At 48.1% G+C, this 25,806-nt stretch overlaps 1 protein-coding gene across 1 annotated transcript in view; it reads left to right on the top strand.

Moving 5' to 3' along the window:
- The window catches only part of ADAMTS17 (ADAM metallopeptidase with thrombospondin type 1 motif 17), a 323,961-nt gene that overhangs the window by 194,861 nt on the left and 103,294 nt on the right, over positions 1-25,806 (top strand). The window contains exons 11-14 of the mRNA XM_060260248.1: positions 768-869; positions 6,010-6,155; positions 9,971-10,137; positions 14,081-14,208. Of these exons, the coding sequence (XP_060116231.1) occupies positions 768-869; positions 6,010-6,155; positions 9,971-10,137; positions 14,081-14,208 (543 nt within the window). The remainder of the gene's footprint in view (positions 1-767; positions 870-6,009; positions 6,156-9,970; positions 10,138-14,080; positions 14,209-25,806) is intronic.

Raw genomic sequence — 25,806 nt, 5'->3', positions numbered from 1 at the left:
TTGCTCTGTAGCTCCTGTGAGATTGAGCAAGCCTGGCAAAGCAAGCTGTGATGTAGAAGGAAGCAAGAGAGAGAGAAGGAATCAATGACAGTGAGTTGCTTGCGGGCCTGATAGGAGCCCTTCAGGAGCCTGATCCGGCCCTTGGGGTTGTTTGACACCCCTGGTCTACTCAGACTGGCAGCAGCTTTCCAGGATTCCAGGTGGAGATCTTTCACATTCATGGAGTGAACCTGGGACCAAGCAGATGCTCTACCACTGAGCCATGGCAAAGAGACCGTGCGAAGAAGAGGACAGCATAGAAGGCAGATGGCTATGGTGCTTAGGATAGGCTTAAGAAAGGAGGATTGCAAAGGAGAGAGATGAGAAAGGAGAGAGAGGGGGGGAGGGAACAGGCCAAGAAGAGAGAGATGTGTGGGTAGGAGAGGCAGATTTAACCAACCCCTTTGTTGATCCTGATCTAACCGATTTCTGTCATGAAAGGAATGGAGATTAAAGTAAAGTGAAATTGTTATAAATAAAACATCCCTTCTTTTCAGTCAGGAGGTAAGCATTGATCTTCTGTTTGTGTGTTTCCAGTTCAGTCATTTAATGCCAATTCCTCCTCAGGAAACGTGAACAGGGTAGGATAAAAAGAGAAAGCGGCCCGATGTCGCTGGACTCAGATGAGAGAGGGCTGCCTACGCCTTTGCTGCCACTCCTAGTGACAACAACAACTGATGTCTTCAGAAGCAACAAAGCCAATTCTTTTTCCCTTTATGTGTCTGTAGCATTTGATGTGCGCTGGGCTCTGGTGCCTTGTGGAAGGGGATATGTCTTGCAAAACGAAACTGGACCCTCCTCTGGATGGCACGGAATGCGGAGCCGATAAGGTAATCCCAGATGCTGAGCTATCAAGCTCCGGACATTGGCCCAAACAATTGTGTTATCCAGGGCTCTTTTTCATGTATTTTTGTATTGTATTGTATTAATATCCCGCCCTCCCCTATCGGGCTCAGGGCGGCTAACAACAGTTAAAAGTACATAATGTTTAAATAGCATACAGTAAAATCGTTAAAAATCATTGTACACATTATAGAAATCTCATGGTCAGTGCTTTGAGCCTAAGACTAGGGGAAAACGTGAAATGGCTGGGCATTGCGAGCTTTTGTACATAAGTTGCTTTATGTGCTGGTGAGCCAATTGAGAAAATAGAGGCTTTGCTCTGTAACATTCACAGTTTCACTTCTGAAATCCAAAATGGCATCAGTATTATTAGTTCGTATCTAGCGCTGCTCACAGTGATGTTGTCAAATATTGTTTGGCGCTCTGTATTTGTTCTGGGATGGGTTTAGGTATCCATGCTGTGGAATAGTGGCCACTTCCCCGTTAGTTATTAAAAGCTAATTTAAACCATTTTGTTTTGGGGAGGAACTGTGGCTCAGTGGTTGAGCATCTGCTTGGGAAGCAGAAGGTCCCAGGTTCAATCCCTGGCATCTCCAAAAAAGGGTCCAGGCAAATAGGTGTGAAAATCCTCAGCTTGAGACCCTGGAGAGCCGCTGCCAGTCTGAGAAGACAATACTGACTTTGATGGACCAAGGGTCTGATTCAGTATAAGGCAGCTTCATATGTTCATATGTACAGGCCCTGCGGAATTGTGGCAAGTCCCGCAGGGCCCTGATATTTTTGGGGAGGGCATTCCACAGGGGTGCGGCCGCTGCCACAAAGGCTCTAGCCCTGGTGGTAGCCAGCTGAGCATCTTTTGGCATGGGAATCACAAGAAGATTTTGAGAACTTGATCTTAGTACTCTCTGGGGCTCATATGGGGAAAGGCGGTCCCGGAGGTAAGTAGGTCCCTGGCCAAATAGGGCTTTAAAGGTTTTGTAGCAGGAACTCCTTTGCATATTAGGCCACACGCCCCTGATGTAACCAGTTCTCCATGAGCTTACAGGGCTCTTCTTACAGGATCTACTGTAAGCTCTTGGAGGATTGGCTACATCAGGGGTGTGTGGCCTAATATGGAAAGGAGTTCCTGCTACAACAAAAAACACCCAGGTGTTATCTACTCCAGTCTTGAGCTTGGGAAGAACGTTATGTTTTTGGATAATCTCTCAGTGGCTTGGCTGTTTGTTAGGCTGTGTTGTTTATGTGTTTACTCCGTTTATATCTACCATTTATACCATTTCTCCCCAATGAGAAAGCAAAGTGGCATATGTCATTCTCCTCATCTGTATGTTATAACACAGGCATATCTTACTCTCTGGAGGGTCCTTATCCACTGTCACACAGCAGGGGCCTAAGGAAAGCCTCCTACTGGCTGCCACCACTCTGGCAAGGGTAGGCTTCCCAACCCCCCCGCCCTGCCGGGGGACCCCTGAATTAGCAGCCTCCTCCCCCGCTCTCCAAAAATCCAGAAGCAGGGTGGGAAACAGTGCCGTGTCTCTTTCCCTGCCTGCCTCCCTCGCAGGCTTCAGGCTTCTCCCTTCCTCCGGGTCACAAAGACCCACCCACCGCCAGCCTGCTATTCACTCCAGTCCAGCCTCCCTTTGCGAGGTGCATGCTGGGACTCGTAGTCCTTGCATCCTCTCTGGCCGGGTGGCGTCTCCTCGGGGAGTCTGGCCGGCAGAGGGGGGGGGGAGCTCCGCCCCCAGAGGACCATGTGCGTTTCTACCTCCGGAGGCTTCAGTCGCTGATTGAAAGGCTTCCTCTTGGGATGGGGTGTCTGTGTTACTTTGAAGAAGTTGGCAGCAACTTGTGAGTAGAGAGGCCAATCACCCTTCAGAGTTGCCAGAAATGGGGGGGGGGGAGTCTGCTGAGCACTTCATTATTCCCTATGTGGAGATCGAGTCTCATAGGGTACAATGGGGAATTGATCTGGAGGTTTCGGGGGCTCTGGGGGTGCTGTTTTTTGAGGTAGAGGCACCAAATTTTCAGTATAGTATCTAGTGACTCTCCCCAAAGTATACCCCAAGTTTCAAAATGATTGGACCATGGGGTCCAATTCTATGAGCCCCAAAAGAAGGTGTCCCTATCCTTCATTATTTCCTATGGAAGGAAGACATTTAAAAAGGTGTGCGGTCCCTTTAAATGTGATGGCCAGAACTCCCTTGGAGTTCAATTATGCTTGTCACACCCTTATTCCTGGCTCCGCCCTGATGTCTCCTGGCTCCACCCCCAAAGTCACCTGGCTCTACCCCCAAAGTCCCCAGATATTTCTTGAATTGGACTTGGCAACCCTAGGCGAGGGCCCAGAACACCCAACCACCTGTGTCGTCCTTATTAGTAAATACCTCTTAACCATGAGCAAGGAATCGTGAGAACCCAACCAGTATAACAAGAAAAGAAATTTATTATTAGTGCTCTAAAACAATAAGTGAGGTGATAAATATTTAGTGCAGTAGAGAACATGGAAGCAGTAAAGGTTGGTGCAGATAAATATAAGCTCTGAAGCATTTAGCTAGACGTTCCCTTCCTCTAATACCAAACTCACCCCTAGGGTAAGGGATCATTCCTACTGTCTTCTCCAGCTCAGCCTTCCGGAGAGAGAACACGCCCTGTCTGTGCTCAGCCCTTTTATGCTTTCCTCCCAGGTCCCACCCCTCTCTGGTCTCTTGCCACCCAATCAGAGGGACAGAGGGGATCCTGGGAAATGTAGGCCCTCTGCAGCTACTCCTAAGCAGGCTTTTCTGGAGCCTGTAGGCTTCACTAGGTCATGACATCTACTTTACTTATTAGGGTTGCCAAGTCCAATTCCACAAATATCTGGGGACTTTTGGGGTGGAGCCAGGAGACTTTGGGGGTGGAGCAGGAGACACTGGGGTGGAGCTAGGAGCAAGGGTGTGACAAGCACAACTGAACTCCTTCCCTCCACCCTCCCCTTCTCCGATTCCACCCCAGAGGCGGAGCGGAGCAGGCAACGCCGCCGCGCTCCTGCCGCCTCTTCCCCGCCCCACCGCAGCCGCTGCTCCAAGATGGGCCCAGCCTGAGCCCATCTCGGAGGAGCAGCCACGGAGCAGCCGAGGCGAAACAAGAGAAGGGGAGGGGAGGGTGGAGGCAGGCCAGGAGCACGGCGAGCTGCGAGTCCGGGTCCTAGAAGGACCCAGACTTGCGGCCTGCCACTCTCCTGGCCCGCCCCCGACTCCACCTCAGAGGCAGAGCAGAGCGGGCGATGCTGCCGCGCCGCCCCCTCCCTGCCCCATCCCAGCTGCTCCTCCGAGATGGGCCAGCCTGAGCCCATCTCGGAGGAGCAGCCACGGTGAAGCAGAGAAGAGGCGGCAGCAGCACAGCGGCATCCCCTGCTCCGAGATGGGGCGGCTCACCACGCTCCTTGGCGCCGTTTCCCCCCTCGCCCCGCTTCCGTTTTTTGGGGGAGCGGGGGAAGAGGCTGGAAATCCTGGGGTCCCCCGCCAGGGCGGGAGAGTTGGGAAGCCTATTACTTATTGTTGGAAAAATTTGGGATTGCAGTTAAACTGGAGTCTCCCATTCCACTTCCACCCTGCACTGGATGGCCCTGAGTAGCCTAATCTCAAAAGCTAAGCAGGATCAGTCTGTTTAGTACTTGGATGGGAGACCACCAAGAAGGTCCAGAGTCCCTATGCAGAGGCAGGCAATGGCAAAGCCACCTCTGAACATCTCTTGCTTTGACCTGGATAGCCCAGGCTAGCTCGATCTCAACAGATCTCAGAAGCTAAGCAGGGTCAGCTCTGGTTAGTAGGCCATCAAGGAAGTCCAGGGCAGAGGCAGGCAATGGCAAACCCCACTATGATTGCCTCTCGCCTTGAAAACCCTATGGGGATGCCATAAGTTGGCTGTGACCAGTGTTCCCTCTAAGCTGTGGAGTCTTGTGAGCAAAAATTCTACTTCATGAGCTCCTGGCATTAAAGTTGTGAGCCACTGCATAAATTACTTTGCTCTGGTGCCGTTTTTCCTGAGCTAAGACAAAAATGTGTGAGCAAGAGGCTAAAAAACTGTGAGCTAGCTCACACTAGCTCAGCTTAGAGAGAACGCTGGCTGTGACTCAGTGTACCAACACTTCCCATCTCCACAGCCTGGCATGAAATGTTGTTGAAATGCCCTGTGCAAACAAACATAAGTCCATTAGCTGGCAGATTAGCTGCAAGCGTTAGGAAGTGAGCAGAACTAGGTTGCCTGAAGGCATGTGGGAATGAATGGGTTCCACAGATGGACGAGAATTTTTCTGCCTTTCTTAAATCTCCACCAGTGGAAAAAATGAGCAAGTTGTTTTATTTATCTATGCCCTGCCTCTCTCCCAAATGGGGACCTGAAGTGATCTACGTTGTTCTCCTCTCCTCCGGGTTATCTTCACAACAACCCTGTGAGGTAGGTTAGGCTGAGGCTGTGGGAGTGGCCCAAGATCACTTGGCAAGCTTCCACGGCCAGGGCCAGATCTAGGGTGGGGGCAGAGGGGGGTGCTTATCCTGGGCACCGATGAAGGGGGGGCACCAAATTGGGTACGGAGTCCATTGTATTCTCGGGACCATAAGATAGAATGGCCCATAAGGGGACATCATTTTTTTAATTTTGCCCCTCCCCCTCAAAAAACATGTAGATTCATTCCTGTCCATGGCAGAGCGGGGATTCGAACCTTGGTCTCCGGGATATGCAGAGGCTACTTGTGTTTCAGCTGTCAGTAGGAAGATCTTACTGGTCTAAGCAGCAAAACCTTAAATGTTTACTTGCAAGCAGTAAGCAATAATTACAAGAATAACCAGCTGGGCTTTGGTGGTTGCAACATTCCCCTCCCCCCCACACACACAATTATTTTGATGTACGTGTCCTGGGCCCTAAACTGGGTTATTCATATTTTTTGGAATCTTTTGCATAGTCATTTACTCTTCTGTGGTTTGTAAATATTTTGTATTTTGAAAATCATCTTGTTATGGTTGACGGCTAAAGCAATCCCCAACTTTGAAAGCTCTTCCAGTTGCGTATGAGTGAATCCTTGTCTCATTACCCTTTCTGGAGACCTGGCAGCCGCGAGATCTTTTGTCTTCTAACTTCCTTGTATTCCAGTGGTGCCGAACGGGTGAGTGCGTCAGCAAAACTCCCATTCCCGAACATGTTGATGGAGACTGGAGCGTCTGGAGCCAGTGGAGTATGTGCAGCAGAACGTGTGGGACCGGCGCCAGATTCAGACAACGCAAATGCGACAATCCACCGTAAGTCTCTACGGAGACCTTAAAGCAGGGGTGTCAAACTCATTCGTTACATGGGCCGGATCTGACATAAATGAGACCTTGTCAGGCTGGGCCATGTGTGTTATAATAATACCAGGTACTAGAGATATAAACTTGGCATGTGTTGGTCTTAAAGGTGCTTTCTTTGTATCTCTCCTGTGTGATCCAGGGAACTGGGCAAAGGAAGCTCTGGCTCTTTCCTTCCTTCCCCAGGGGACCACCAGGAAGGCGAGGAGCCTCAGCCAATAGAAAGGAGAGAGGCTTGGCTCAGTAATTCTGCTGTGCAACTATCCCTCCGCCCTTCTTCCCAAGGGAGGAGCCTTAGCCAATGGAGAAAATGGAGGCTTTGCTCTGTAGCTCCTGTGCAATTGAGCAAACCTGGCAAAGCAAGCTGTGATGCAGAAGGAAGCAAGAGAGAGGGAGAAGGAAGCAGATGGCAGCCAGTTCCTTTGGCAGGACATAGAGGCCTGTTGCCTCCTGGTGCTGGTATTCAGAGGTTTACTGTTACGAACTGGAGGTTTCTTTCAGTCACCATGGCTAGTAGCCACTGATAGACCTATCCCCCATGAACCGATCTCATCTCCTTTTAAAGCCGCCTGTGCCTGCAGCCATCGCTGCCTCTGTTGGCTGTGAATTCTACAATTTAATTGCCCCTTAAGTGAAAATTGCCGTCTCTCTGTGCTGTAGCTATTGCCCGTCGGCTTCACGGGTACTCCTGATTATTATAGGCAGTGCTCCCTGTAAGCCATGGAGTCTTGTGAGCAGACTTTGTGAGCTACTGGTATAAAATTCGTGAGTGAGCGATTTGGCTACTGTAATAATTAGATTGCTCTAGGGCAGGGGTGTCGATCTCATTTGTTATGAGGGCCAGATCGGATGCAAATGAGACCTTGTTGGATAGAACCATGTGTGTCATAAAACGTAATGCCAGGTTTCAGAGATATAAATTTTGTAAAGAACACTGACAAAAACAATTAAAGTTTAAAAAAAACAACCCTTAAAACATGCTTAAAACATTAGCACTTGTTGGTCTTAATGTTGCTTTCTTTGTCTCTCTTCCATGGGATCCAGGGAACTGGGCAAAGGAAGCCCTGGCTCTTTCCTTCCTTCCCCAGGGGACCAGGGGGGGAGGAGCCTCAGCCAATAGAAGGAAGAGAGGCTTAGCTCAGTAGCTCTGCTGTGCAATTGAGAGAGCCTGGCAAAGCAAACTATTCCTCCCCCTATTCCTCCTCAAGGGAGGAACCTCAGCCAATGGAGAAAATAGAGGCTTTGCTCTGTAGCTCCTTTGTGATTAAGCAAGCCTGGCAAAGCAAGCTGTGATGCAGAAGAAAGCAAGAGAGGGAGAAGGAAGCAGATGACCTGGTAGGAGCCCTCCAGGGGCCTGATTTGGCCCCCGGGCCACATGTTTGACACCCCTGCTCTTGGTCCTTCCTTCCTTCCTTCCTTCCTTCCTTCCTTCCTTCCTTCCTTCCTTCCTTCCTTCCTTCCTTCCTTCCTTCCTTCCTTCCTTCCTTCCTTCCTTCCTTCCTTCCTTCCTTCCTTCCTTCCTTCCTTCCTTCCTTCCTGAGCAAAGACAAAGGCATGTGAGCTGGAGGTTAAACAACTGTGAGCTAGGTCACACCAACTCAGCTTAGAAGGAACACTGGGAGAGGAAGAAAAAGTGCTCCCTGTCCACTTTTCTCCCCTCCTCCTTGTGTAATTTTATAAACTTCCATCATGTCTCCTTGGCTGTCCTTTTGCTAAACGAAGAAGTCTCAGCCTTTTCAGACTTTCCTCATAAGAAAGGGGCTGTAAGCACTTGGTCACGAAGCACATGAAGGACGTGGAACCAGAAGCACACTTTGTGAATCAGCCCCCAAATGCTGGATCTGTCTCAGACCATTCTTCTTTCGCTCACATGGCTTTTGCGCTGATTTTTCACATTCCTTTGCTCATGTAAATTCTTGGCTCGGAACTGGCACATGATTCTGTTTCACTCCCTTCGTTTTATATTCCTTTCTGCAACTTTCGTTCTCCTGCAGCTGGTTTATCCCCTGGCCAAAAATATTGTTTAGGGGATTTTTAAAATATATATATACACATATATTTTGTTTGGGGAGCACTTTATTATTAGTAGTAGAATTAGAATTTGTGTTCCGTGCCAGGTTGACACTTGAGCCTGTGAGTCTATCTCCGTATTTTTCAACCCTCTTGCTTTCCTCACTTGGGTTCGCTTTTTCCACACTATTATTTGCGTGACTGTCCGTATGAATTACCTAAGACTTGATTGCAAGGTAGGGTGTTGTGAAAACAGTCAGGCCTGTTCTTATTTTAGAGCTCCACTCACTCACATTCTTGCATAAAACTTTAAGACCTCTTTATTTATTGACGGGCGAGCGGAGTCAGCTGAGTACAGAAGTGCCTGCAAGATTTGGGTTAGAAGCAGGCGTGGAATTCTGGCAGGAGCTCCTTTGCATATTAGGCCACACACACCCTGATGTAGCCAGTCCTCCAAGAGCTTACAAAAAAAAGAGCCTTGTAAGCTCTTGGAGGATTGGCTACATCAGGGGTGTGTGGCCTAATATGCAAATTAGCTCCCGCTGGTTAGAAGAAGCAGGAGAATCCTAAACAAAAGGGAGTTGGGGGCATTGTTTGGGGGGGATGGAATGTTGTAGGGTTTTTGGTGCCCTAGGCGAGCTGCCGACTAGTACCCCCCCCCCCCCAAATTTAAAAAAAACCAGAATTGTAAGAGAAATGAAGAAACTTGAAACTGTTTACAATTTTAATTTACACTTTTTTATTTTACATTTTTTTTTTAAAAAAATTGTGAGATAAAGCAATAAAAATTGTGAGAATACTACTTGATCCTTTTAGTTGAAGGTCCCAGGGACAAGACCTTGTGTATGTGAGAAAGATGCTTTACCACTGAGCTATGCCTGCCACCCCATGTCAAGAGTCACTCCATCTTTGTTCCTCTTGCCATATGTATCTAAACAGTTAACAAGTATACAATACTAACGCTTGAGCTTTGTGCTTTGCTATGCTGGCTTTGAAGCATCCCCGCTGCTTAACGAGAGGGATGGTGGCATGTCTGGGAACTGGCTAGTTACTAGGCAACCAAGGTCAGGAGAGCTGGAGGAGACGTAACCAAAGGGTGATAACGAGCACCTGGGGTGATGACTGAATAGTAGTGACTCCGTGCAAAATTCCCGCTTTTGCTTGGCTTGAATAATAACGGTCAGGGCAAGGGGTTATAAGAGCAAGGAACTGGCGGGAGAGCCAGTTCTGACAGTGCCTATATCTGCCTATGATGCTGGAATAAAGATCTTGAACTCTACTTGTCTTTTCCTTGCCTCTGGGTCTGACACCCCATGGCTCTGTTAAAGTAGAGCAGGAAGGATGAGTAGCAGCATACAACTTAAACAGGAGCCAATTTAGAACCTGTAATTGGCTTTTCTTCACCTTTTATAATTGGTTTATTTATCCCTGCTGGGCTCTGAGGAGCACGCGGTGCAGGCACTGTCCGCTTTCACGTTTCCCCGGTCTGTAACAGACTTGGGGAATGCAAAACCAGCCGGGCAGCATCTGTGCTCCATGGATCCTGCTTTCCATTGGGGAAGGCAGGCTCCAAGGAGCACACATGCTGCATGTGGGGAGAGGTGGCGCCTGGCAGTTTCCCTAGGCCAGGTAGTGCCCTAGGCAGCTGCCTACGTGGCCTAATCCCACGCACCAGCCATGGTTGTAGTTGGGGGGAAGAAGCCTCCTTTGGATTTATGTTTCTCCTGCTAACAACTGCCTACTTTTCCCTCCCTTCTCAGTCCCGGACCCGGCGGCAAAAATTGCCGTGGAGCGAACGTGGAGCACACCGTTTGTGAAAACTTGCCGTGTCCTAAAGGGGTGCCCACCTTCCGAGACCAGCAGTGCCAGTCCCATGACCGATACAGCAGCAAGAAGAAAAACCTTTGGACTGCGGTCATCATGGATGGTCAGTTCCCCCTTCTGCTTCTTGATCAATCCCACTTCACTTGTGCACGGTGGCAAATGTCATTTAGCACCAGCAATGCAGAGGGCAAGGAGCCTTCGCTAGGGATCAACCCAGTGCTTGTCCCTTGAGGAGACACACAGACATTGATTTGCAACACAGACACCTAAGAACATTAGAGAGAAGCCATGTTGGATCAGGCCAATGGCCCATCCAGTGCAACACTCTGAGTCACATAAGAACAGAAGAGAAGCCATGTTGGATCAGGCCAGTGGCCCATCCAGTGCAACACTCTGAGTCACATAAGAACATAAGAGAAGCCATGTTGGGTCAGGCCAATGGCCCATCCAGTCCAACACTCGGTGTCACATAAGAACATAAGAGAAGCCATGTTGGATCAGGCCAGTGGCCCATCCAGTGCAACACTCTGAGTCACATAAGAACATAAGAGAAGCCATGTTGGATCAGGCCAGTGGCCCATCCAGTGCAACACTCTGAGTCACATAAGAACATAAGAGAAGCCATGTTGGGTCAGGCCAATGGCCCATCCAGTCCAACACTCTGAGTCACATAAGAACATAAGAGAAGCCCTGTTGGATCAGGCCAATGGCCCATCCAGTCCAACACTCTGTGTCACATAAGAACATAAGAGAAGCCCTGTTGGATCAGGCCAATGGCCCATCCAGTCCAACACTCTGTGTCACATAAGAACATAACAGAAGCCCTGTTGGATCAGGCCAATGGCCCATCCAGTCCAACACTCTGTGTCACATAAGAACATAAGAGAAGCCATGTTGGATCAGGCCAGTGGCCCATCCAGTCCAACACTCTGTGTCACATAAGAACATAAGAGAAGCCATGTTGGATCAGGCCAGTGGCCCATCCAGTGCAACACTCTGAGTCACATAAGAACATAAGAGAAGCCCTGTTGGATCAGGCCAGTGGCCCATCCAGTCCAACACTCTGTGTCACATAAGAACATAACAGAAGCCCTGTTGGATCAGGCCAATGGCCCATCCAGTCCAACACTCTGTGTCACATAAGAACATAAGAGAAGCCATGTTGGATCAGGCCAGTGGCCCATCCAGTGCAACACTCTGAGTCACATAAGAACATAAGAGAAGCCATGTTGGATCAGGCCAGTGGCCCATCCAGTGCAACACTCTGAGTCACATAAGAACATAAGAGAAGCCATGTTGGATCAGGCCAGTGGCCCATCCAGTCCAACACTCTGTGTCACATAAGAACATAAGAAAAGCAATGTTGGATCAGGCCAATGGCCCATCCAGTGCAACACTCTGTCACACAGTAGCCAAAAAACCAGGTGCCATCAGGAGGTCCACCAATGGGGCCAGGACACTAGAAGGAGGAGAACTGGATTTATACCCTGTCCTTCACTACCTGAAGGACCCTTAGGGGGGCGCTAGTCTCCTTTCCGTCCCCATAACAGACACCCTGTGAGGCAGGTGGGGCTGAGAGAGCTCTGAGAGAACTGCTCTTGAGAGGAACAGCTCTGAAAGAGTTATGACTGACCCAAGGTCACTCCAGTAGTTGTGTGTGGAGGGAATCAAACCTGGATCGCCTGTATAAGAGTGCACACACTTAACCACCACACCAAACTGTTTGTATGTCCTGGTGGCACCTCGAATGCTGTCCTTTCCAGGGACATCTATCCAGACACTCAGCTGCAGGTCTCTACACCGAAATATCAAGTAATGAACATGTCGATGTTGTATACTGGGCTAGTGGATGCAGGAATGCTTCCTGCCTTGGCTTTTGGATCACCGAACGGGACAGCAATGCTGTTTGGTTAGGAGCCTTTACACAATGCAGTTTGCAGCAGGAGCACCTGAGTTAGCAGAACATAGCCAGAATGGTGCAGCAGAGACAAGAGACTGTAGGGCATTATACCTTGGGATGTCTGGAATGGTTGCTGGGAGCCCAGGGCTCAATCGGTGGTGGAAAGCACCACCAAGTCACGGCAGACTTAGGGCAACCCTGTACGGTTGTCTAGGTGAACCATTGTCCTCTCTCTGCATTGCGACCCTGGACTTCCTTGGTGGTCTCCCATCCAAATGTTCACCAGGGCCAAACTTGCTTAGTGATCCAGTAATCAAATAATGTGTGTGTAGGGGTGGCCAAACTTGCTTAATGTAAGACCCACAAAGAATAAATGTCAGATGTTTGAGAGCCACAGGATGGGAGGAAGGGAAGAAAGGAAGGGAGGGGGAGGGGAGGGGAGGGGAAGAAGAAGAAGATATTGGATTTATATCCCGCCCTCCACTCCGAAGAGTCTCAGAGCGGCTCACAATCTCCTTTACCTTCCTCTCCCACAACAGACACCCTGTGAGGTGGGTGGGGCTGGAGAGGGCTCCCACAGCAGCTGGCCTTTCAAGGACAACCTCTGCCAGAGCTATGGCTGACCCAAGGCCATCTCAGCAGGTGCAAGTGGAGGAGTGGGGAGAAGAAGAAGAGGGAGGGGAGAAGAAGAAGATATTGGATTTATATCCCACCCTCCACTCCAAATCTCAGAGTCTCAGAGCGGCTCACAATCTCCTTTATCTTCCTCCCCCACAACAAACACCCTGTGAGGTGGGAAGAAGAAGATATTGGATTTATATCCCACCCACCACTCCGAATCTCAGAGTCTCAGAGCAGCTCACAATCTCCTTTACCTTCCTCCCCCACAACAGACACCCTGTGAGGTGGCTGGGGCTGAGAGGGCTCTCACAGCAGCTGCCCTTTCAAGGACAACCTCTGCCAGAGCTGTGGCTGACCCAAGGCCATTCCAGCAGCTGCAAGTGGAGGAGTGGGGAATCAAATCCGGTTTTCCCAGAAAAGAGTCCGCACACTTAACCACAACACCAAACTGGGAGGAAGGGAGGGAGGAATAGGTGGAAAGAAAGCAACTTTAAATGCATTCTCCAAGCTGCCACTTAGTACGGCTTGGAGAAGTGATTTAAAGAAAGAAATGCTGACAGGGCAGTGGGGGCTTCAGGAGCCACAGAGTATGTGTGAAAGAGCTGCATGTGGCTCCCAAGCCGCAGTTCAGCCACCTTTGGTGTAGATGTTGTGTACTGGGCTGGTGGAAGTGGAAATGCTTCCTGCCTTGGCTTTTAGATCACCAGATTGGATGAGATGGTGCTAGCTTGATCCCTTCTGATCATGGTAAGAAGTTACTTCCCCTGGCACCTGGGCAGCAAATGTGTTCGGGGACTTCCTTATCTCCTAGTTGTGCAGGGACCCAATTCAAAAGGGGGTGGTCACTAGTGGGGAGAGGGGGCTTAGACCTTCCACCTCCCCCATCGTTTCCCCAAACTGAAATGGCTCCAGGGAGGGCCATTATTTGTCCCATTCAAGGCTATCTGTATGCTGCTATGGCTACTTGTCAGTTTCCCTAATGGGGCAGATAAGCATAGGGGGAGGCCTGAGCCCCCTTCCCCCACTTGCCTTGATCCCAAAGTATATGGGAAATACAGGATACTAGGTATGTGTCTGTTACGCAACCTGGAGCTATACCCTGGAAAATCCGCAGGGCTCTTTTTCTAACAGGAGCTCCTCTCCATATTTAGGCCACGCCCCCCTGATGTAGCCAATCCTCCTGGAGCTTACAGTAGGCCCTGAACTGAGAGCCCTCTAAGCTCTTGGAGGATTGGCTACATCGGGGGGGGCGTGGCCTAATATGCAGAGGAGCTCCTGCTAGAAAAAAGAGCCCTAGAAAAATGCAATGCGTGGCAAAAATGTGCGAAGTCATTGCCTCTGATTTGCAAAACAAGAGAGGGAAGGTGGGCTGAAGGTGGTTAGTCTCTGTATCTGCGTCCATGAAGATGTGTAGATTTTCATTTTTCAGTTTGTATTCCATATGTGTTCCTGATGCGCTGGGTGCAAGCAGCTGTTGGGCACTCTGTTGTGCTTAACAGAAATCGCTTGTGAAACTGTTTTCCAGATAAGCCCTGTGAACTCTACTGTTCCCCCGTCGGGAAGGACTCCCCCGTGCTGGTGTCGGACCGGGTGGTCGACGGAACTCCCTGCGGCCCCTACGAGACTGAACTCTGCGTTCACGGCAAGTGCCAGGTGAAGTAACTTCTTGTTATCTTCTCTTCCGCTGTCTCGTTTGCAGGTATTCCGTAAACCCTGCTGGATATATAAGCGCATAAATTTTGAGTCCAATTCAAGGGGCTGGTTTTAACCTTTTAAAGACGACGACGACATTGGATTTGTATCCCGCCCTCCACTCTGAATCTCAGAGCCTCAGAGCGGCTCACAATCTCCTTTACTTTCCCGCCCCCAAACAGACACCCTGTGAGGTAGGTGAGGCTGAGAGAGCTCTCCAAGAAGGTGCCCTTTCAAGGACAGCTCTGCGAGAGCTATTTATTTATTTATTACATTTGTATCCCACCCTTCCCTGACGGACTCGGGGCGGCTAGCAACAGTTAAAACAACACAGCACAAAATAAAATCACAATAAAATCATTCAAGCAATTCATACAATGTCATACATTTCAGGGACGTTTCATTCAGTTTTGGTTTCATTCCCTAGAATCCAGATGGCATGGTTATTGGGATGAGTTCAATTTCCAATGCTGCGGGATGGCGGAACGGTGGTCATCTCCCCGTTAGATGTTAAATGCCAGCCTAAACAATTCTGTCTTGCAGGCCCTGTGGAATTGTGGCAAGTCCCGTAGAGCCCTGATGTTTTCGGGGAGAGCGTTCCACAAGACGGGGGCTACCACCGAAAAGGCTCTAGCTCTGGTGGTGGTGAGCCAGGCTTCTTTTGGCTCAGGGATCCTGAGAAGATTTTGGGAACTTGATCTTAGTGCTCTCTGGGGCTCACATGGGGAAAGGCGGTCCCAGAGGTAGACAGGTCCCTGACCATATAGGGCTTTAAAGATCATAACCTGCACCTTGAAGCGAACTCGGAACGCCACAGGCAACCAGTGCAACGATTTCAGGGCAGGTTGAATGTGTTCCTGTAAAGGCAGCTCCATTAGCAACCTGTCTGCTGCGTTTTGCACCAGTTGCAGCTTCCGAATTTGCATCAAAGGCAGCCCCATGTAGAGGGCATTACAGTAGTCTGTTCTTGAGGTGACTGCCGCACTGATCACTATTGCCAGGTCGCCATGTTCTAGGTATGGGACCAACTGCCCTATCCTCCTAAGATGATAAAATGCGGATTTGGCAGTGGCCCCCACCTGGGCCTCCGTAGTTAATGAAGCCTCCAGGAGCACCCCTAGACTCTTGACCCTCGAAGCTGGCACTAAAGGCGCCCCATCAAAGGTTGGTAAAAGGATCTCTCTTCCTAGACTGCCACGGCTTAGGCACAGAACCTCCAGCTTTGCTGGATTCAATTTCAGTCGACTCCGCCTGAGCAATTTCACTACGGCTTGCAATGCCAGGTCCAGGTTTTCCAGGGCGCAGCCGGACCAGCTTCCCATCAGTAGATAAAGCTGGGTGTCATCCGCATACTGATGGCTGACCCAAGGCCATTCCAACAGGTGCAAGTGGAGGAGTGGGGGAATCAAATCCGTTTTTCCCAGATAAGAGTCTACTACACCAAACTGGCTCTCGGTAGACTCAGTCCATATGAACATATGAAGCTGCCTTCTACTGAATCAGACCCTCGGTCCATCAAAGTCAGTATTGTCTTCTCAGACTGGCAGCGGCTCTCGAGGGTCTCAAGCTGAGGTTTTTCGCACCTATTTGCCTGGACTCTATTTTGGAGATGCCAGGGATTGAACCTGGGTCCAAACCGTATGGCAAGCTATCTATGAAATCGGGACCCTTCTCCCCTCACCTCCAGTGTTCAGCCACCTCCTGCTTCAATTCCAAAAGCCACCTCTGTTTTTTACTAACAGAGGGTCTGACCCAGTTGGAATTTCTCTCCCGTCTCCACTTTCCTTTTAATAGGATTTTTCCCCCCGGCCCATGTGTTTCCGCTGCCGATCATTCTTCCCAACTTTATATAATAATTCTCTCTTTGTAACATCCCAGCTGGTTGCTGAGCTCAAGAACAGTGTCTTTAAAAAAATAAGAAAAAAAATCTAAACTTAGTGTGTGAGTCTTGGAAGGCATCCAGAGAAGATCATAATTGGGGAATCAGGCTAGAATAACTGAACACTGTTTAATAAGAACACCTCTTGACTAAGGAGTTGGCTCCCTCTCCTTCAGGTTTTTGGAAAGTTGCCCTTGTAGGACTTTTTTTTAAAAAAAAAACCTTACAAAATGTGATCTGAGTTTTGAACATCAGGTATCTAGCAGCAGCAGCGTGTTTATAATAGTTACAGGTGTATTTATTATCTTATGCAAAAGTCACACTGATAACTGATAACTGAAACCTTTATTTAGGCAATTTTGGGCTGTATCAACAGAAGTCTAGTGTCCAGATCATGTGAAGTGATGGTATCACTTTACTCTGCTCTGGTAAGACCTCGTCTAGGGTATTGTGTTCAGTTTTGGGCACCACATTTTAAGGATATAGACAAGCTGGAACGGGTCCAGAGGAGGGCGACGAAGATGGTGAGGGGTCTGGAGACCAAGTCCTATGAAGAAAGGTTGAAGGAGTTGGGCATGTTTAACCTGGAGAGGAGGCAGCTGAGAGGTGATAGGATCACCATCTTCCAAGTCCTTGAAGGGCTGTCATATAGAGTGGAATAGTGTGGAGTTGTTTCCTGTGGCCCCAGAAGGTAGGACCAGAACAGGTGGGTTGAAATTAAATCAAAAGAGTTTCTGGCTCAACATTAGGAAGAATTTCCTGACCGTTAGAGCGGTTCCTCAGTGGAACAGGCTTCCTCGGGAGGTGGTGGGCTCTCCTTCCTTGGAGGTTTTTAAACAGAGGCTAGATGGCCATCTGACAGCAATGAAGATCCTGTGAATTTAGGGGGAGGTATTTGTGAAGTTCCTTCATTGTGCAGGGGATTGGACTAGATGGCCCTGGAGGTCCTTTCCAACTCTATGATTTGTTCATAAGAATCCAGATAATAGGAAGTAGGAGGCAATACAATTATATTATAAAAGAAAATGCCATTTAAAACTATAAACATCTAAATTTAGTATGAAATCAAGGATAGACTAAAAAAAAGATCCTATAAATAATTCTTTGGTTCTTCCCTAAGCCGATAAACCCATCCTACTTAGTCTAAGTATTGCCCATCTGCGAAAACAGACAAGGAAATATTAATATTTGTTGAAACATGCATACAAGTAGAGTAAAGACATATTTGTTTAAAGTTTAAACAGAACAGATCTTACTTTCCAACTTTGCTGAGAATTCTCAGCTTCGGTTAGTACCAATCCTCGGGGAGGGGGAAATAAACTGGGTGGGGTGGGAGTGAAACTGGAGAGGAAGGAACAGGTAAGGCAAAAGAAAAAAAACAAAGAATATCTGAGTTTTGAAGATCAGGTATTTAGCAACAGCAGCAGCAATGTGTTTATAATAGTTACAGATGTATTTATTACTTTATGCCAAAGTCACCCATGATTCAGTCTTGAAGCAGAGAGCCGGTTTGGTGTAGTGGTTAAGTGTATGGACTCTTAACTGGGAGAACCGGGTTTGATTCCCCACTCCTCCAGTTACAGCTGCTGGAATGGCCTTGAGTCAGCCATAGCTTTTGTAGGAGTTGTCCTTGAAAGGGCAGCTGCTGTGAGAGCCCTCTCAGCCCCACCCACCTCACAGGGTGTCTGTTGTGGGGGAGGAAGGGAAAGGAGATTGTGAGCCTCTCTGAGTCTCTGATTCAGAGAGAAGGGCAGGGTATAAATCTGCAGACTTCTTCTTCTTCCTTCTAAACCCATGGACGTGAATGGCACAACTCTGATCTGCCCAGCATTAGAAGCCAATCTGGCTGATATAATTCATTCTTTGATGTGATCCTTCTGGGTGGCAGGCAGGGCTTTTTTTGTAGCAGGAGCTCCTTTGCATATTAGGCCACACACCCCTGATGTAGCCAATCCTCCTGGAGCTTACAGTAGGCCCTGGAATAAGAGCCCTGTAAGCTCTTGGAGGATTGGCTACATCAGGGAGTGTGGCTTCATATGCAAAGGAGTTCCTGCTACAAAAAAAGCCCTGGGACAGGGAAATTAAGGTTGCAATACAGGCCTTCCCACGCATTACACAGGAACGTACCCAGGTTTATTACAGTGAATACTCAAGGAAAGGGAAGGGAAAGGTCCCCCGTGCAAGCACCAGTCGTTTCCAATTCTGTGGTGACGTTGCTTTCACAACTTTTTCACGGCAGACTTTTTATGGGGTGGTTTGCCATTGCCTTCCCCAGTCTTTTATACTCCCCCCCCCCCCAGCAAGCTGGGTACGCATTTTACCGACCTCAGAAGGATGGAAGGCTGAGTCAGCCTCGAGCAGGCTACCTGAAAACCCAGCTACCGGTGGGGATCGAACTCAGGTCGTAAGCAGAGCTTAGGAGTTACAGTCAAATGCATTGCTCTGATCGCTATAGCAACCTCCTATATTCAGACACCATAGTAAACGTCTGAATTCCAGTCCTGGGAGGCCACATTAGGGGAAGGCCTCAGCCTCCATGCCCTGTTGTCTCTCCAGGGGAACTGGTTGGACGCTGTGTGTGACAGGGTGCTGTACCACGAGGGCCTCTGGTGTCAAGTTCCAATGTATTATCTGTGTTTCTTTGATGTAGTTTCTGGAATGTGTGAGTAGGATGCTTAGTCTCTAGTGGAATCGAAAGTTAACCTCCTTGGCCTCCTAGGAGCTGGGAAACTTCTTGCTATCAAGGCCGTTACTCCCTCCCTTGGATGCTTAGGTGAAAGCTTTGTAGTGAATGTGCGTGTGTGACCTGTTGCCACTAAATTTGAACTGTCTTCGGGCCCTGGGGCCAGGCGTGTTTTTAACAACTATTGCAAGGGTATATAATCTGAACCTGTAGTGTTGTGCGTCACTTTCGACACTGCTTGGCAACAAATCAGTGTCAGTGTATCCGGCCTTACAATAAACACTTATCCAATTCCATGGAGAGTTATCTTTATTGAAGGAACAGTGGGACTTGACAACTGGTCTGACCCATCACCGCTCTTCTTAGATTCTTATGACACTGTGGTAAACCAAGGTCTGCAAACAGTGGTTTGATCAAGCTCCAGCTGGTTGTGACCTCTGAACTCCAACGATCCAACAATACTTTTAGATCAGCCCGAAAATTTCATGGAAGGTGTCAGATCTTTCCTGCATTCCTCTTCCCTTAAGCTATGTTTTGTCCCAAAACATATCAGGAGAGGCTGGAAGAATTGTGCAAGCAGAATGTACCACAGGGTGGGGGGGAATCAAGTATAATCGTTTCTTTCCCCTCCTCTTCTGTTCATGGCTTGCATCAGCAGAAGAAATAAGCCCTCTCCCTCTGAGTGGCAGTGGGGATTGGACCCAGACTGGAATTACTCCTCTTTATCCCCTAGAGAAAGAGGTTATGTCAAGCAAGTGACAGCTACCCCCCCCCCCTCTACACACACACACACATGCACTGCTAGGAATCTCACTCCTCTTCATGCACCTGCTGGTATAACATTGAATCACTCACAAGTTCTCGTTGTAAAAAGTCGTAATAAAATATTAATAAATCTAAGCTGAATCTGGGATGAAATAAACTTCATTACTTCTCTTTATTGATGCCTGTAATACATAGAAAAGATTTTTGCCCAACTTCTCAGAAATTTAATTGAGTGCCCAGAGTTCTTGCATTGTGAGAAAGGGAGAAAAGGACTTCTTTCTCTGCCTTCTCTATCCCATGCATAATCTTGTAAACCTCTGTCATGTCACCCTGCAGTAGATGTTTCTCAAAGCTAAAGAGGCCCAAACGCTTTAACCTTTCTTCTTAGGGAAAGTGTTCCAACCTTTTAATCATTCTAGTACCTAAAGTACTATGGGACAAGGAATTTTTAAACCATGGACAGATGCTGTGTTGGAAAGATTCATTAATTTCTTAGAACTTAAACTAAAATCACGGGAACACATTCAACAGAGTCATCTAGTCCAACCCCTTGCACAATGCAGGAGTTTCACAAATGCCTCCCCCTAAATTCACAGGATCAGCATTGCTGTCAGGTGGCCATCCAGCTTCTGTTTAAAAACCTCTAAGGAAGGAGAACCCACCACCTCCCGAGGAAGCCTGTTCCACTGAGGAACCGCTCTAATTGTCAGAAAGTTCTTCCTAAGGTTGAGCCAGAAACTCTTCTGATTTAATTTCAACCCGTTGGTTCTGGTCCAACCTTCTGAGGTAACAGAAAACAATTCTGCACCATCTTCTACATGACAGCCCTTCAAGTACTTGAAAATGGTGATCATATCACCTCAGTCGTCTCCTCCCCAGGCTAAACATACCCTTCAGGTGGTCTCCCATCCAGGGGTGGAATTCTAGCAGGAGCTCCTTTGCATATTAGAATCATAGAGTTGGAAGGGACTTCCAGGGTCATCTAGTCCAACCCCCTACACAATGCAGGAAACTCACAAATGCCTCCCCCTAAATTCACAGGATCTTCCTCCAAGGAAGGAGAGCCCACCACCTCCCGAGGAAGCCTGTTCGATTGAAGAATTGCTCTAACAGTCAGGAAGTTCTTCCTAATGTTGAGCCGGAGACTCTTCTGATCTAATTTCAATCCATTGGTTCTGGTCCTACCTTCTGGGGCCACAGAAAACAATTCCACCCCATCCTCTAGATGACAGCCCTTCAAGTACTTGAAGATGGTGATCAGATGACCTCTCAGCTGCCTCCTCTCCCGGCTAAACATCCCCAGCTCCTTCAACCTTTCTTCATAGGACTTGGTCTCCAGACCCCTCACCATCTTTGTCACCCTCCTCTGGACCCATTCCAGCTTGTCTATATCCTTCTTAAAATGCGGTGCCCAAAACTGAACACAACACCCCCTAATGTAGCCAATCCTCCAAGAGCTTACAGGGCTCTTAGTACAGGGCCTAACAATGCAAAGGAGTTCCTGCTACAAAAAAAGCCCTGCTGGTATTCCTTGATGGTTTGCCATACAAGTACTTCCAGGGCTGACCCCATTTAGCTTCTGGGAATTGACAAGTTGGGGCTAACCTGGACAATCCAAATCAAGGGGTAAGAAGGGTAGGTCTGATTTTTTTTTTAAAACTTATTTCCTCTTTTCTACCCAACCAAGTGTCATAAGCAAATTTTTGGAATAGACCCCTCTCCCCGGGATCTGATCCTGTTGCAAGACCGATTAGAAACTATTCCTCATCAATTGTAGACTATAAATCAGGCCCTCTGCAACGGGGCATGTTTCCACCGTCCAACAAACAGTAACCTGCTCTCCCTGCCAAGTGAGATTCTTTACAAGCCCCCCCCCCCCCAAGCTCAGGAGGTACCTTGTGAAAAGCACGTTGGGCTTTAAACTGGGGAGCAGCCTTCATAAACTATGTAGCCAGGTGACAGAAAATGGGGTTCGCATCTGAGACAGGGAAAATAAGGGAGTAGCCTAGCCGGTTCAGAGCAAGACGGTTTTAAGAGGCTTAGGAACAAGCTCGTAATGGACATTCCATACATTGCCCCAGCCACAGTATGATGTGCTATGTAAGAATGTATTCAAATGTATTTCACCTAGCTTGTCTACAGGCAGAAAAAAGGAGGGTTTTTTCCCCCAGAGGCAGTTTTTAAAAAGGGATTCCTGCTCCCATTAATGTTTTGGTTTGGGGGGGGGGGGCGGGTGGGTTTCTTGTGGTTTTTTATTCTTTTTTTGTTTGTGTGTTTACTGGATTGGACAAGGGTATGTATGCTTGGACTGGCACCCCAATTACTCAAGCCAAGTTGGCAGTTGTCCTTGGTCAAATATTGTCTAATGTTCCCCCAAAGCCAAGAATGATGCTTCGTAGCTGGCAACTTCTCAGGTTGTTGTTTTTTTTTATCCATTTAAATATTTAAAAATTTCAGTGTGGTGTAATCATTAAAGGGCCAGACTAGGATATGGGAGACTGAATCCTCACCCTGCCACAGAAGCTTGGGCCAGTCAGACATTCCCAGCCTAACCTACCTTTCAGGGTTGTTATGAAGATACAGTGGAGGAGAGGAGACCAATGCAAGCTACTTTGAGGAGAAAGCTGGGGAGTGAATAAATACCGTAAATAGTGAGGGACAGGGGTGGAATTCCAGCAGGAGCTCCTTTGCATATTAGGCCACATCCCCTGGTGTAGCCAATCCTCCAAGATCTTACAAGGCTCTTTTTTGTATGCTCTTGGACGATTGGCTACATCAGGGGTGTGTGGCCTAATATGCAAAGGAGCTCCTGCTAGAATTCCACCCCTGGTGAGGGCTGATTGTCTGGGAGCCTCTCAAGCAGTGGAGGGCAAAATGAGAAATGTAGCAAAACTTCTCCTATTGGCTGGCTGTTGTAGGTGCGGGTGTTCCCAAATGGGGAGAATTGGCCTGCTACACACAACTGAATTGAAAACCGGACCCTGAATTGGCTCGAGAGTTCCCTTTAGCTGAAGTCTAGTAAAGGTGAGCATTAATAGAGATGAGCACGAACCAAACAACAAAGCAAAATTCGTGAGGAATGTTGCCCAGTTCGTGGTTCACAAACAAAAGTTCGTGATGAGTTTATTGCTGCGAACTTCCATGAACTTTGAGAGCTGTTGTGCAGTTTGTGGTGGTTCATGGATGGAGCAGAAAGCAGGGGTTTAAAGGGACTCTGAGTTATTTAAAAATTATTTAAAGTTATTTAAGAATACTCTGAGTCCCTTTAAACCCCTGATTTCTGTTCCCTGCAAAAGCTGCAAAAACAGCTGAGTGGCAAGAGGCACTCCCCACTATTCAGCTGTTTTGGGGTGTTGCAGAAAACACAAAATGAGCTGCAGTGGGGAGCGCCACCCCACCACTCCGCTGTTTTTTACACTGTTTCACAATTGGTGCTCCCCTACTCAGCCGTTTTCTGGATTTTCTGCAAACCTTGTTTAAAGGAACTGTGGTCCCTTTCAACGGGGTTTGCAGGCAGTATTTCCTCTAAGCTGAGTTAGCGTGAGCAAGCTCACAGTTGTTTAGCCTCTGGCTCACACATTTTTGTTCTAGCTCAGAAAGGATGACCCCAGAGCAAGCTAATTTATGCAGCAGCTCACAACTTTAATGCCAGTAGCTCACAAAGTAGAATTTTTGCTCACAAGACTCCACAACTTGGAGTATTGTTTGCAGGCCCACAAACCACATGAACCAGTTCGCTTCTTGAATGAGCCTCCTGGATTAGTTCATGGTGCAACTACAAACCATGAACTGCATTTTCCCTGTTCATGCTCATCCCTAAACATTACATGCTACTGAAACTCATACTCCATATACAGGGAGTTTCAGTGATATGTTGAAGAAGAAGAAGAAGAAGAAGAAGAAGAAGAAGAAGAAGAAGAAGAAGAAGAAGAAGAAGAAGAAGAAGAAGAAGAAGAAGAAGAAGAAGATGATGATGATGATGATGATGATGATGATGATGATGATGATGATGGATTTATATCCCGCCCTATACTCTGAATCTCAGAGCAGTCAAAATCTCCTTTACCATAAGACCCACTCATAAGCAGGAGTTCCTAAGCAGCTGGCTGCACTTCCTCACACCTGATGCTGGGGATTCATCTTAGTCTCCCATGCCACCTTCGTATCCTAGCAACAGCTTATCCCTCTCCCTTGGGGATGTCACTGGGCCCAGTGTGATCCCTCAAACCAGCAGAGAGAGGAGGAGGAAGAGATTGGATTTATACCCCGCCCTTCACTCAGAGCAGTTTACAATCTCCTTTCCCTCCCCCCCACCACAACAGACACCCTGTGAGGTAGGTGGGGCTGAGAGAGCTCTCATAGAAGCTGCTCTTTCAAGGACAGCTCTGCGAGAGCTGTTACTCACTCAAGGCCATTCCAGCAGCTGCAAGTGGAGGAGTGAAGAATGAAACCTGGTTCTCCCAGATAAGAATCTGCACATTTAACCACTACACCAGACTGGCTCTCTTAAGATTTGATATGTGTTTAAAATTCATCTTGATGCAAATCAGAACAGTGAATTTTTTTAAAAAAAAATTTGGCGGGGATTTTTGCAGTTCCACAGAGCTGTCATGTGAACGAGAGTGGCTGTAGCTGCTGGGTCGTTGTGTATTGGCCTTTCCAGGACTACTGGTTATTTTGGGCAAGTGTTGGCAATGCAGAGGGATTTGCTCTCCTGGCACGACATCCCCATGATTAATTTGCAGAATGACACATGACGACGTCAATATTTACATGCTGTTAGCAGCGGTTTTTGGCTCGGCTTCGCATATGGGAAGCATTATACCATTCTCTGAGCTGTGCTGTCATTTCTCGTGTGAGGCAAGCGTGCAGAACGGCAAACAGCATTGTCCCAGCACGAGCAACACCCAAGCCATATGTGCTCCATGTCAACTGGTGTCCTGTGGAGATTTCCAAAAACCACATCTTAAAAATACCAAATCAGTATAAAATTTAGATTATATGCCAATAGAGAAGTGGCATGGCTTTTTTGGAAGGAAGGAAGGAAGGAAGGAAGGAAGGAAGGAAGGAAGGAAGGAAGGAAGGAAGGAAGGAAGGAAGGAAGGAAGGCATCCCACTCAATGAGTATTTTCATAATATGGGCTGTTAAGAATAATAAGATAGATTGTTTAGCATGAGAGGCATCTGTGCTGTTTAGAAGATGATGATATTGGATTTATATCCCATATTTGAATTTCAGAGTCTCAGAGCAGCTCACAATCTCCTTTACCTTCCTTCCCCACAACAGACACCCTATGAGGTGGGTGGGCTGAGAGGGCTCTCACAGAAAGCTGCCCTTTCAAGGATAGCCAGAGCTCTGGCTGACCCAAGGCCATTCCAGCAGCTGCAAGTGGAGGAGTGAGGAATCAGACCTGGTTCTCCCAGATAAGAGTCCGCACACTTACCCACTACACCAAACTGGCTTTAGCAAAACAAAGCTGTTGCAGGGTTCATTATAGAACATGGTGACACATCGAGGTGCTTGAAAGAGCTGCTCTCTCAAGAACAATTCTCGAAAGAGCCCTCTGAGCCCCACTCACTCCACAGGGTGTCTGTGGTGGGGAGAGGAAGGGAAATTATATTGTAAGCTGCTCTGAGTAAAGGGCGGGGTATAAATTTAATCTCCTCCTCCTCGTCCTCCCTCTGCTGGCTTGAGAGATCACGCTGGGCCCAGTGACATCCCCAAAGGAGAGGGATAAGCTGTTGCTAAGATACAAGTGGCTTGGGAGACTAAGATGAGTCCCCAGCATCAGGTGTGAGGAAGTGCTGCCACCTGCTTAGGAACCCCTGCTTGTGAGCAGGTCTTCTTTTACCTCAGAGACACTTCCTTGCTCTTCCACAGCCTCTTTCCATGTCATTTCTCCCTTTTTATGACAGAACCTTCATTGCAATGCTGAAGTTTCCATGCGGCTCAGCAGCTCAGAAGCAAAGACTGACATGGTCCTCTTTCCCCCGAAGAGTGGTATACCTCATGTCGCCTCCCCTCTCCCCTCTCACTCCCCTCTCACTTTCATTCCATATCTGACCTCTGGGGTTGAAGGGTGGCCTTGCCATATCCAACCGCTGGGGTCAAAAGATGGCCTTTCCTCTCAAGCATAAGAACATAAGAACATAAGAGAAGCCATGTTAGATCAGGCCAATGGCCCATCCAGTCCAACATTCTGTGTCACACAGCGGCCAAATATATATATAT

Source organism: Heteronotia binoei, chromosome 19 (assembly GCF_032191835.1).
Source record: "Heteronotia binoei isolate CCM8104 ecotype False Entrance Well chromosome 19, APGP_CSIRO_Hbin_v1, whole genome shotgun sequence".
Classification (NCBI taxonomy): Eukaryota; Metazoa; Chordata; class Lepidosauria; order Squamata; family Gekkonidae; genus Heteronotia; species Heteronotia binoei.
Note: the sequence above shows the minus strand (reverse complement) of the source record. Positions and strands in the feature narration are given on the sequence as shown.